A 14,589-nucleotide genomic window follows, 5' to 3' on the forward strand; every position below is an offset into this window, starting at 1 on the left:
TTATTGAAAAATAACACTTTGATGTTTTGCAAAAGTTCATTCTACAAATCATATACTTAGAAAAACTTGCTTGATTTATTGTTGTTAATGAGTTATGTACGTTTTACAAAAGTGTTGTTGTTTCGGTCCTTTTTACAATATAACTCAAGAACCAGAGGACCTACAAAGTACATGTATATCTGTGATATTTGAATTCCTCTACACACTCGCTATGAATTGATCAAAGCAATTTTTGCCAAAGCTCACTACCATTCGCAAGATACTGTGAACTACCAAATCGCAACAGTTTAAAATAGTTGCTAACCTTAAAAAGGAAATTTTCGTTGCTGGTATTATCAGACCTTGTATTGCAATATCTTTATTGTTGAAACAAGTTCAAGTTTTAGTCAAAATTATGCACATTTCTGGTTTACAATCTGATTAATTAATTGTCTTACATGTTTCTAAAAAACAAAATGGGGTAGATTGTGTTTGAACCAGATTTCTGTTTGGTGGTGAGAAATCAAACATATCAACATAATTATGCTTGGTGTGGAATAGCCACGCAGAGTGTTGTTACTATAGGGTGTAACCAGTTTAGTGTAGCAAGTGAACAGGTCCAGACAATACATGTATATTGACTAAATAATTACCCTGGGGTTTACTTTTATTTTGCTGCAATTACCAGTGTTACCGACACTCACACTATAGACTCAATACACTGACTTGTTATTGAACTTCAGTTAATAACTCTTTAATCCTTACCATGCTGAATATGGAGAAACATTACACTCCAAGACTTTCATCATAATTATAAATAAAAATTCCTTTAAAAAAGGAATGGCCCGCTTTGTAGAGGGTACTCCAAAAAGCAAAGAGGCTATTCCTTTTGAAATCCCCTTATTATATGGAAGAGAGGGGGTTTAGATTTCAAATGGAGTTGCCTATTTAGGTGTCAGATGCATATGCCTGGTAGTCTTCCTGCTTCCAAAAAGGGCTTTACTGAGAAAAATGCAAGAAAATTTGGGACTTTTCACTAAGTGTGGCTCAAGATTGGTGTGAACGAGAAACACCGATATAATAAGTACTGAGTTTTAGGGCACTTCTTTCCTTTTTCCGTCTTTCCTTTTTTTTCTCTCCTTTCCCTTTGCCTTTCCTTTGTCTCTGCAGCACAATGGCCTGGCAGTTTGGTTGGGGTATTTGGGTATAAATGAAAGTCAAGGCATGCCATTGATATAATTATACATGCTTAATGTGCATTTACATGCATGATACATAACTGGGTGCTGCATACAATATTTTGTTTACACTTCAGTGTTTTATTGACCCACATACACTCATCTGTTTCTTTGATTGATCCACACTTTTTATTAAATGTCACAGTTTTTTCATTTGAAACAATAAATCGTCACTCGGATGTGTTGAAAGAGTTGTGTCACCTGTCTCTGTTATCGTTGCTCAAAACCAGGTCTGAAAAATGAACATCAAATAAAAATAAAGATAAGTTACAGATTTGATTGACATTGCTATTCCAGTTGAAATCCATACACCCCTTATTGAAGATATGACCTTAATCTTCCACACAGGGAAGTGTGAAATTTACATGGGGTTACCTGAATGGGTGGCTCCATTTGAAATCTACACCCCCTGTGTGAGAGGTTAAGACCATGTTGTTCATAGTGGATATGTGGATTTCAATTGGAATAGCCTAAATTCAATTAAATGGGTTGGAGAAGGTGTAAAATATCCTTTTTTATATTTATATGTTTCTAATTTCTCTGGGGTCAGCAACTTGCTTGACTTTCTTCAGCCCCAATAAACCCTTTTCATGTTGTTGAGAAACCAGTAAATATTTGCTTAAAAGGCTTTATTGGGATGATGTGCACGCGTAGTGCGCTAAAATTTGGTATTTTACATTATTTTTGCCCATTATCAGGATGGAAATGGCTTTATCTTTACAATGTTTTGTATTTTACGCTATTTTGACCCATGATCGGGCTGAATTTGGATAGAAAAGGGGCTCCTTGCCCCTTTTCTTTTCCTTTGCAATCCTGATTTTCACTTTCATTTTTTGTCAGAGGGTACTTTTTTCTTTCATTTTTTGTCAGGGGGGCACCCAACACAGATAGCGTGAACCAAATTGGCAATGATCAATTTTGATGTCACACTTATTTAAACAAACAAACAAATAAACAGTGAAACAAACCTACAGCTTCGCACACTGTCAATCTCCTATCAGGCTCTGCCATGATCTTTCCATTATGATCTTTCAAGCTAACACGAAATGTTGATACATTATCAACAAATACATCTTTCCTCAAAGGACCATGATCTCCTGATGAGAAGTGACTGATGTTCTCAGAAGAAGATCCTGTCCTGGAGGTGACATCATGAGTTGTATCAAGAGAAGTCTGTGAAGAAGTTGCTGAACAGTCCTGTTGTAGTAATGATAACCTCCGGTGTTGACTTTTGACCTTTGACTTTTGTCTTTTGCTAGTAGTGCTTGACCCATGTGAGGAGCATGTGGACCTGGAGTCAAAGCTGTGGGAAGATTTTGTACTGTTTCTGGTCCTGCTGCTGCGGGTTCTTTTATGTTGTCTCTGTGGGCTCAGGTTGAGATTGTTCTGTGTTATGCGATGAAGTTTGGCATTTTGCGTTGTACTAGATTTCTGCTGGAACAAATGGACAGAGAAAACAGTGGATTGTTAAAGATGTTTTATCTCTGAATGAAGAGTCATGTTTAGAATAATGAATTAATAATCTTTAGTGCATAGTTCTAAAAAGCTATGTCATCCAGAAGATAACATGTTATGAACAAATAATGTTATCTATGGAAGAAAGCATGTATTATCAACTGAAAATGGTATGGTATGAACAGTAATGCTATTTACTGAAGATAGCATGTTATGAACAATGTAATATTTTATGAACAATTACTATAATGCTATCTACTAAAGATAGCATATTATAAACAATATTGATATTTACTGAAGATAGCATGTAATGAACTATATTGCTATCTACTGTAGATAGCATGTATTGAACATATATCTACTGTTATGAACAGTACTGCTATCTACTGAACATAGCATGTTAGTAACAATGTTGCTATCTACTAAAGATAGCATGTACAAACATTGCTATCTGCTGAAGATAGCATATAATGAACATATATGTTATCTGCTGAAGATAGCATATAATGAACAATATTGTTATCTACTGGAGATAGCATGTAATAAACAATATTGCTATCTGCTGAAAATAGCATGCAATGGACAATAATTGCTATATATTGAAGATAGCATGATGAATAATATTGCTATCTACTGAAGATAGAATGTAACAAACAATATTGCTATCTACTGAAGATAACATGAATCAACAATACTGCTATCTACTGAAGATAGCATGTATTGAACAACATTGCTATATACTGAAGACAGCACGCAATGAACAATACTGCTATCTAATGAAGATAGCATGTTAGAAACAATATTGTTATCTATTGAAGATGACATGTATTGAACAACATTGCTATCTACTGAAGATAGCATGCAATGAACAATACTGCTATCTACTGAAGATAGCATGTAACATACAATATTGCTATCTACTGAAGATAGCATGCAATGAACAATACTGCTATCTACTGAAGATAGCATGTAACAAACAACATTGCTATCTACTGAAGATAACATGTAATGAACAAAATTGCTTTTTCTGAAGATAGCATGTAACAAACAATATTGCTATCTACTGAAGATAATATGTAATGAACAATATTGCTATCTACTGAAAATAGCATGTAATGATCATAATGCTATCTATTGAAGATAGCATGCAAATAAAATAGCATGCAATGAACAATATTGATATCTACTGAAGATAACGTGCAAGGAACATTGTTATCTTCTAAAGATAACATGTAATAAACAGTATTGATATCTACTGAAGATAGCATGTACTGAAAAATATTGATATCTACTGTAGACAGAATGTAATGAACATTATGTGATGCGATCAAGCAAATTTAATCAGTCGGAACTCGGAAATATTAAATTTTCAGTTTCTTACAGGATAGTAAAAAGTATTTACAAATCTGGATTTGGCAGAAAACTCCATTATTGAACAACCTGTTCCTAAGATATGAACAATTAAAGAGTTTCCAAAACAACAGGAAACAAAAGGAAATATTTCCTTTCCTTTGCTATATCTCAAAATCAATATTTCTGAGTTCCGACTGATTTTGCTTGATCGCATCACATATATACTATGTACTGAAGATAGTATGTAATGAACAGTATTGCTATCTACTAAAGATAGCATATTAGGAACAACGTTGCTATCTACTGAAGATAGCATATGTAAACAATAATGTTATCTGCTGAAGATATAATGAACATAATATGCTATCAACTGAAGATTAACATGTAATGAAAACATGAATGAACAACACTGTTATCTGAACGAACAATATTGATATCTACTGAAGATAGCACGGAATGAACAATATTGCTATCTATGGAAGATGGCATGTTAGGAACAATATTGCTATCTACTGAAGATAGCATGTTAGGAACAATATTGCTATCTACTGAAGATAGCATGTTAGGAACAATATTGCTATCTACTGAAGATAGCATATATAAACAATATTGTTATCTATTGAAGATGGCATATAATGAACAATATTGCTATATACTGAAGATAGCATGCAATGAAAAATATTGATATCTACTGAAGATAGCATGCAAGGAATATATATGCTATCTATTGAAGATAAAATGTAATAAACAATATTGTTATCTGCTGAAGATAGTATGTAATGAACAGTATTGCTATATCTACTAAAGATAGCATGTGAGGAACAATGTTGCTATCTACTGAAGATAGCATGTATAAACAATATTGTTATCTGCTGAAGATATAATGAACATATATGATATCTACTGAAGATTAACATATAATGAAAACATGAATGAACACTTATCTACTGCAGATAGCATTGAACGAACAATATTGATATCTACTGACGATAGCATGTAATGAACAATATTGCTATCTACTGAAGATAGCATGTATAAACAATATTGCTATCCACTGAAGATAGCATGTAATGAACAATATAGGACAATATCTTCTGACGATAACATGTAATGAAAGCATGAATGTTATTAACACATATCTGCTATCTACTAAAGATAGCATGTTAGTAACAATGTTGCTATCTACTGAAGATAGCATGTATAAACAATATTGCTATCCACTGAAGATAGCATCTAATGAACAATATTGCTATCTACTGAAGATAGCATGTTATTTTAAACACATATCTGCTATCTACTAAAGATAGCATGTTAGTAACAATGTTGCTATCTACTGAAGATAGCATGTATAAACAATATTGCTATCCACTGAAGATAGCATCTAATGAACAATATTGATATCTACTGAAAATAGCATATATAAACAATATTGTTATCTGCTGAAGATAGCATATAATGAACAATATTGCTATCTACTGAAGATAGCATATAATGAACAGTATTGCTATCTGCTAAAGATAGCATGTTAGGAACAATATCGCTATCTACTGAAGAAAGCATGTATAAACAATATTGTTATCTGCTGAAGATAGCATGTAATAAACAATATTGCTATCTAGGGAAGATGGCATCTAATGAACAATATCGCTATCTACTGAAGATAGCATATTAGGAACAATATTGCTATCTACTGAAGAAAACATGTAATGAACAATATTGCTATCTACTGAAGATAGTATGTAATGAACAGTATTGCTATCTACTAAAGATAGCATGTTAGGAACAATATTGCTATCTACTGAAGAAAGCATGTATAAACAATATTGCTATCTACTGAAGATAGCATATAATGAACAGTATTGCTATCTGCTAAAGATAGCATGGTAGGAATAATATTGCTATGTGCTGAAGATAGCAAATAATGAACATATATCTACTGGAGATTACATGTAATGAAAGCATGAATGGACAACACTGTTATTTATTGCAGATAGCATGGAATAAACAATATTAATATCTACTGAAGATAGCATATAATGAACACTTGCTATCTACTGAAAATAGCATGTTAGGAACAATACTATTATCTGCTGAAGATAACGTGTAATTTTATTCAATGGCTTTGAGTGTGATACTGAACAATATTGCTAATATTGCTATCTACTGAAGATAGCATGAATGAACAATATTGCTATCTACAGAAGATAGCATGTAATTATATTCAGTGGCTTTGAGTGTGATACTGAACATCGTTGTAATGAACAATATTGCCATTAACCGAAGAAGATATGTATCTATGTATTTATATTTATTAATTATTATATACTTCTGAATTATAATGTACTTACATGTATATTTATTTCAGTTATTGGTATAGATTTTTCATCCAACCATAAATATGAAGATAGAATTAAAGTACTAGTTGATACAGAAAAATAAGTTGCAAGGCTTCTTATTTATTTATTTAATTTTAAGATATTTTTCAATATAAACTTGGTAGTTTGGTATGTACATCGTAAAACAAAACTTTTGATGTGGACTTGCACGTAGTTTATGCTCATAAAATTATGTTAGCCAAAGTAAACATTCATGTATTGCTAAAGGGTCGAAACAGTGCGTTTTAATGACACTACATGAAAGTAACCTGGTTTTATTAACATAGTCTCCTAAGTTTGTTGCGAGTAGTAACAAATCAAAAATTTTATGTGAATCAATCGTGAAACAAAAATCGGAAGGCATAACATTAAAATTGGCTTCCTTGTACGTGCGAATGTTACCAAACGTGACGCTTTTGCTTCTATATACGAGGGTCGGTCAATATGTAATGAAAGTTGACCTTTGACCCCATATATTGAATATTTGGATGGAATTTCTTTATGATCACACAAAGACTGCACCTTTGTCTTTCCAACCATATATGTGTAAATGATATCATTAATGCCTTAATGTACGATTTCCGTCAAATTGTAATTTTGTTATTCTCTATTTAAAATGTTGAAATAATATATATTAGTAATGACTGCCGGGAAGGGTTGCTGACCATTTACACTGGTTATTTTGGACATTTAACATGCAGTTGCATGAATATCATAAATATGCAGACATAGGCCTACCTTAATATTTTCAGTAAGTTGGAGGTTGACAGCGGCATGAACTAACTGCGAGTAGAAATCTTTGAATAATTTGCTGGTGTTATGTGTAGCTCCAGTCGTACAGTTTCTGGTGCTGTGAAGGGAAAACGGAACAAGACAACGGTTATTTAGAGGCAAAATAGAACAAGGAAACAGTCATTTATAAAGGTAAGGGCTAAGGAGCTGTGCAATATTGATCTTCCCTTGTGGGCAAAAAGGGGGTAAGCAATGTTTGGCAGGGCAGGGGTGAGGGGGAAAAGCAATTTTGTCATGTCGAAAGGGGGAAAAGAGATTTTTGGTAAACATTGTTGGGATACCTTTAGAAAACTGCTTAAGGCCTAAAAACCGTATACCGAGACGATCAAAATATGTCTTGCTCGCATTATCTAAACCATTTCAGGTCTTGCAGAGTGGGTTCCCAAAACTTTGGCATGTGTAACGCGGGGGGGGGGTATATAGGCCTATATATATTAGGTATGCCGAAATTACTTGCCTTATCATAAATTCACAAAGTTTTAAAACGTTTTAATAACATACAAATGTCGGGTTATATAAAGATCATGAAAACATTTTAAAACGTTATTGGTAAAATATTGCGGGCAAACAGTTTTGCAAAATGTAGTGTAGGCCCTATATTGTTTTATGGTAACCTCTTCGAACATAATGAATAATGACCAACATTGTTTACTTTAATGTAATGTGCCATTGTGACCTTTTCGTAGAAATTATGCACACAATTAATAATTGTAACGTTTTTCAACATGCCCATGTATAGGCCTAAAAAAAAAAAAAAAATGTCAATGAATCAAATTAATAATGTTAATGACATACACCAATTCCCCTGCTTAGTATGGTAGTGCGATCATTATACAAGTAGGATAATAAAGGTTTCATCGAGTAAGTAATATGATTTAAATTTGATGCATGTAGGCCTTATCATAGCAAACAAAACCATAGAAAATATAATGAGCCGATGAAATGGCGATGGCGTGCAAATGAAATGACAATGTATTAATCATGCAGAAATTAAAGCCATAATGTACAATTTTCTTCAAATTATAATTTTGTTATTCTTTACCAAACATGCTGAAATAATATTAGTAATAACTGCCGGGAAGGGTTTCTGTCTATTTAAGCAGAAATAACGAGGAAACGTGGTTATTTTGGCCGTTCAACATGGATTTCTATGGGGATTTAAAGTCATTATGACTCTATGTCGAAATTGCTCTGTTGATCTACAAACACAACAGATTTAGCTAATTCCAATTAGGTGCAAGTTGGGACATGTGTAAACATTACAAATATACCAAAAGATCAGGTTTGAAAAAATTAACTAATTTCATATTATACATTGTAAGATCGTATATTATGGCTCATAATATGACTTTATGTCAAAATTGCTCTCTTGACCTATACAAACACAACAAATTTGGGACACGTGTAAACATTTACATGCCTATGCCAAAAAAAAATCAGGTTTGAAAAAAATTAACCAACTTCATATTATAAGATCGCACATTATGGCTTTAAGGGATTGATAGCATTTTCAAAGAAACTGAAAAAAGTAACTAACTTATGACAACAAGAAGAGGAATGTTAAATGTTGTGGTATGAGCACGTATATATAACGACGGTTTCTGACAATTAAGTCCTATCTGCATGCAATAGCTGCCTTATATAGATTTTAACAATTTCTACATTCTAAATTGTATACATCATAAATATGGCAGTTATCGCAGATAGGGCATTCTGGTCCTAAACCCTCGATAATATAATGCCTACATTGTATAGGATTAAATATAGAGCAGGGATTTTTGTTAATGCATAATTAGACAAGACATTGCAAAATTACAGTGAAGTACAATGTATGCGAGTATATTGGCTTTAGACCCGGGGCTTTAGAAAATAAAAATGCGTTTTACAAACGAACAAACGGCATTTTTATATTAGGATGGTACACAATAATTAAAGTCATACATGCACGTCAAATTCTAGATACCGTATACTGCAAATTGACCAGTAATTGAATCACAATTGAAGAGGAAGAAGGGCCCAACTCCATCAAAACTGTGTTTGAGATATTAAGAAAAAACTGAATAATTGGAATAGTTTTAGAGACATAATGTTTTCATCTTCCGGGGACCCATGCAACTGTTGGGTAAAATCTCTTGTGTTATCACTGGAACGTTTTTTCCCCGACAGTAGAGTTACCGTGGTTGAAATAACATAATTACATACGACGTACATGTAAAATGGTTTATGATGTTTCCATGGCAACGGTACAGGTCTTAACACGAGCGCGAGCTGGAGTTAGGCCCTTCTTCCACTATACTTCCAAGTGTTATGGTAAGCAGAACGTGTAATAAATAGCTACATTAATTGTTAAGTAGAAGCTAGTGATTATTGTTTTCTCTAGTTTTAGTTAGAATTAGCTGTGTATCCACAACAATGTGTTCAATACTTCATAGATTTCCATATCCTAGAGTGTCAAATGTATGAAACGGATGTAGGCCTACATAAGTTGGTAGATATTTTTTTTGTCTTCGAAAATGTCAAAAGCAATCATTGAAAAGGCATATCTGAGTGTGGTATTTGCGGAGAATGTTAGTCGTCCGTCCCGCCCAAACATAGGGCCAACATGCAACGTACAATGTATATCGAAAACTTTTTTTTTTTGGAGATCGATGGAAGAATTTTTGAAGGAAAAAACACACCACAAACCCCTACGTTATTGTGGTAAAAACTTTTGATAGCTCTCCCTTTCATCCTAAAAATGTTATTACAAACATTAAGTAATTTAAACATTTCAGTCTAGAGCAATGAATGCTCCGTGCAGCTATAATTAGTCTACCATTCTACGTACATTCTATTTATTTCTATCCTAAAACTCATTCACACATCAGCAAAATAAAAATAGAAATACCAACCCCAAAGAACTAACAAACAATAGCGACTTCAGGCACTTTGCAAAACCACGACATATGGTGCAATTGGGACATTGCTGACTAGGGAGGGGGAAAGTGTAGCGTGAAAAGAAAAAGGCCAAAAGCTATGCGTGGAATGACCATGCGATGTGGTATAATATCCTTGTCAAAGCCAAACAGTGCTGCATGAAGAAGAATGGGCGCTTGCATAAAAAGGGTGGTTCATTTTAAACTAGCGGTGTAATATGAGTGAGTGCCTGGCGAGATGGTGTGCAGAAGCATGGCGGTCATCTCCTGTAAGAAGTCAATCGAAGTAACATTACCCTTCTGTCCAGGCGGAATGTGGTTGGTCTTGTATGCATGAAACTGGATGGAGAAGGGGAAAATGGAAAGTTAGTATGAGAGTAAACACTGCACGATGGAAACATATTGAATATACATATCAAATTTGTCAAATATTGTAGGCCCACAATAATGGGCCTACTGCATATATAAGGTCTTGTGGCGCATCTGGGACGTGAACAATGGACACGTGTCCATGCACGAACGGTGACGAACCTCTTCGAGAATATATCGTCACACTAAAACAAATGGTATTGGCCTAATATCCTGATGAAATTCAAACTTCAATGAGTTCTACAGATGAAGAAATTTTTTTTTTTCTGCATTTTCATCCAATACCAATTGATTTGCGCAAGATACGAAATATTACATGAATAAATGGTAACAATTTCAAAAATAATGACAAAATTAAACTAGAGCTACTGTGGCTCATGAGCCACGAATATCAGGCGGGGGCTTCTGATTGACCTCATTTAACCTTTGACCTCGGGTAAACTCGGGTTGACTAATCATGCTCTCTCAAATCAAGAATAATTTGCATCATCATGCAGTTATTATTAACTGTATGCACACAATACAGGGGCACTCACAATATGCAATTGACCCCTACTGGTAGCGCTGTGTTGCAGATATAGGAGATGAACTAGTTAGCGTCATATATGAAAAAGTATAAAAGCTATGATTTTAGTACTTGCTCTATGTTTCAATTACTTATTCTTTTCACAAAAAAATCTGAATTTTCAACCCGCTACAAGCTTTAATAACGGGGGACCATACATTTGTGGTCATTTTTTCAGCCCCCCCCCTTAGGAGGGTCAAAACTTTTCAGTGCCCCCTTTTTGCATCAGGCCCCTAACAAGTGTTTGTGAACGGTCCCTTATGGTTTCATACTCCCCAGGGATCATTTTCCACAAGTTACAGCCTGATTGGAGCAACTTAAAATTTGAATTGACCTTTGACCTTAGATGACCTTTGTGGTGTCATACTCCCCAAGTGTCAGGGATCATTGTCCCCAAGTTGCAGCCAAATCAGAGCAACTTTGAATTTGACCAGACCTTTGATCTTTGGATGACCTTTGTGGTTTCATACTACCCAAGTGCCAGGGATCACTTTCTACAAGTTACAGTGCGATATATAGAGCAACTTTAAATTTGACTTGGCCTTTGCAAAATGTGAAAAAGAAACATTGTAGACTGCGTTTTAAAATTGTCTGATTGAGCGCTGATTTAGTGTAATCATACATTTTGTGTGCAGTTTCCTTTCCTTTTTTGTGTGTGTTCTAAATCACGAATTGCGTGGCTTGTTATTAGAAGTCAAATATTGCGATCCCTAATGTTCATTTCTCAGATACACATGCATCGACTTGACATCAACATCATACTTGGTTTAGTGTCAGACAATTTGTCGGCCCGATGAACTGACCGGACACCTTTTGATTTTTGATGAAAAATAAAGAGATAATGATTGAATTTAAAACAAAATGAAAATGATTAAGAATATTAAAATGATAATGACATTGTAATGTTAAAGACAAAAGCGTGCATTAGTGGAAACGAGTTGATGATGATGGCAGTGATGATTGTATGAATGAATATGAATCGCGCTGACTTGGTTAGCGATTTGTGACCCCACCCCTTAAGACCCGCTGTATACTTTTTACATAGAATATTCGATGCATCATGTTGCCATTCATCTATTCCCGTTCCATTTGCAGTCATGTTTCACTTCTAATGATTTTTTTAATGACGTAAAATCGATAATATGTTTCCATCAGGCATTCGACATCAATTGATTTTCCGTCAACAAACATTCGTTAGGAGATAAAAATGAACGAAAATAGATTAAATACTTGTTGAACGAATATTCTATACTGCGCCAAAAAAGTATCCTTACACTTGGGAAAAAAAACCCAAATTTAAAACGAAACCATATTTGGGTGAATTTATTTTTTAATAGATGCGCTATCTAATCCCGCACATGACACCCCATTGAATCCAAGGTGACCTCAAGAAGAAAAGTTACTAGCATTTGATTAGACGAAGGTCCAGTTTTGAAAGTGACAAACTGGCCTATACAAGGCGAAAAAATTCCAACAAGCGCAATAAAGAGACAGCACAGTTTCTTCAGTCAAGCTTTATTCAAAGCCAGTAAGTTTTTAATCCAGTTTTTTCTTCTCAGTACTTTTCACAACTTTTTCACTTCATTTTTCAGTTCATAAGTTTCAGTTTTCTTTTGTTTTAAATTGAAAGTAAAGAAGGCGCGCATAAATGAGCCACCCACCAATGTCAAACCAGAAGTCTAGTCAGTGGATTTTTGAATAGGCTATTTTGTCACTCAACCCGGACTCGTCTAATCAAATGCTTGTAACTTTATTTCCTGGGGTCACATTGGATTCAATTATGCGTCGTAATGTGCAGGATTAGATAGTGCATCTATTTAAACAAATAATTTACCCAAATTTGGTTTAGTTTTCAAATTAGGATTTTTTTCCAAGTGTAAGGATACTTTTTTGGCGCAGTACATCGATATAGCCCTTTGAACACGAAATACTGTTTTGTGATTAAAATGGTCGCCGCCTCTAATAATTTATGATGTTTCTTTCCTAATTTCTTTCTTAAAGTTGGTTTATGTAACTGAAGTAGAAATCGAGATAATGTACACGCATGTAAAAAAGCAGAAAATAATTCAATAAAATTTAAAACGGAAGAGATACAATATTGTTCTAATCTTACCCGATTGTTCTGTCAATTGAGAATCCACTAGATACTGGAAGATTATTAGGTACATTGGGAGGAGGGGAAATATCGAGCTGCTTTCTCTTCTGCTGAAGTCCTCCTGGTGTCATTACTTGCTGAGATGGAGTAAAGAAAGGTAGGAAGGATCCTTGAGATGGGGCATAAGCCAAAGGACTCACTGCAATGGCGTCCTCTTTGTGGCGGAAAACAGATGGAGATTTGTCGTGGTAGATGGTTAATCCATGTTCGTTGATTGTCCATTGCATAGGGCTGTCTTTATTGGTGTTGGTGGATTTTCGAGGAGGTGGTTCTCCACAGACAACGCCTGCTGGAATATTAGACCACCCATTATTGGTGTAATTGCCTATAATAATGGAAACCAGACAACAACAATAACAATGCTAATAAAATTTAACAATGTGACAAATACAAATGATGATGCATGCTGATTCTAAACTATGGATTGAGCTCCCTACTGAAGTCAGAGAGGTGGAGTCGGGATGGGTTCAAGCACATCCTCAATACCATCTTTATCCAACTTAGTACATGTAATTAGTTAGTAGGCCCACTGCTTGATTTTGTATTTTTTTACTTTATTTTGCTTGATTTGCTTAATTTATTGCTTGATTGATTTTGTATGTTTTCTTGTAAGGCACTCTGTGCTTTGTAGAACGCCACAGAAATGTTTTAATAATAATAATAGTACTACTAATAATAATAACATTAATAATAATAATAATAATAATAATAATGATAATAATAATAATAATAATAATAATAATCATAATAATGATGATGATGATAATATAATGACGATGATAATGATAAACTTTCAAATCCATACAATGTGAATGTGATCTTCAATCACTTTAGCCCAAGTATGTCATTTCTTAATGAAATCATTTTGCATAATTATATTTACCTATGACCACATTTTGATTTTGAGTTGATACTGAACGTTTGCGTAGCATTGCATCTGTAAGGGAATGGTACCGAGGAGCTGTGGCTGGTGGTGGTTCCTCATAGGTACGTATCAGACCACCACGTGGTGCATCAGGTAAATGTTGCTGAGATTCTGTTCGTGTATCAGTTCTTCTGTCCACACACATGTATCTGCTGACTTCGATTGCGTCTTTGCCGTTCTATCTTCTGTAGCACCAGATTCATTTGTATAATATATCGTTTTTGTTCTTCCGTATGCACTTTGAGTCAATTTTTCTAACGGACCTCCACAGGTATGGAACCTTCTGTATTGTTCTATATATTTTCTTAGATTTGTGTGATGTTTAAACTCATAATCAGTCACTGCAGGACCTTGGTTGTCATGTCGTCCTGTTCGTCGTGCAAGACTTCCCCAATCTGTGCGACCACCTGGCTTTCCATGACTCTTCTGTGTTGTTTTACCAGTCTGCGCAGTTCCATGTCTTCTATA

General features: G+C 34.4%; 1 protein-coding gene across 3 annotated transcripts; it reads right to left on the minus strand.

Moving 5' to 3' along the window:
* Nucleotides 1-638: 638 nt before the first annotated feature.
* On the minus strand, nucleotides 639-14,375 carry LOC140136929 (uncharacterized). 3 transcript variants are annotated; one of them, XM_072158580.1, is made up of 5 exons: nucleotides 14,080-14,375; nucleotides 13,155-13,521; nucleotides 7,139-7,250; nucleotides 2,186-2,648; nucleotides 639-1,449 (listed from the first exon to the last, which is right to left on the minus strand). In XM_072158580.1, the coding sequence occupies exons 1-5, from the start codon at nucleotides 14,264-14,266 to the stop codon at nucleotides 1,415-1,417; spliced, it is 1,164 nt and encodes a 387-aa protein (XP_072014681.1). In that variant the 5' UTR covers nucleotides 14,267-14,375; the 3' UTR covers nucleotides 639-1,414. The 3 variants fall into 3 exon arrangements, with proteins under 3 accessions (XP_072014681.1, XP_072014682.1, XP_072014680.1); XM_072158581.1 differs by having other exon boundaries at nucleotides 2,190-2,651; XM_072158579.1 differs by having other exon boundaries at nucleotides 2,186-2,651.
* Between the last annotated feature and the right edge of the window lie 214 nt (nucleotides 14,376-14,589).

Source organism: Amphiura filiformis, chromosome 17 (assembly GCF_039555335.1).
Source record: "Amphiura filiformis chromosome 17, Afil_fr2py, whole genome shotgun sequence".
In the NCBI taxonomy this organism is placed as follows: Eukaryota; Metazoa; Echinodermata; class Ophiuroidea; order Amphilepidida; family Amphiuridae; genus Amphiura; species Amphiura filiformis.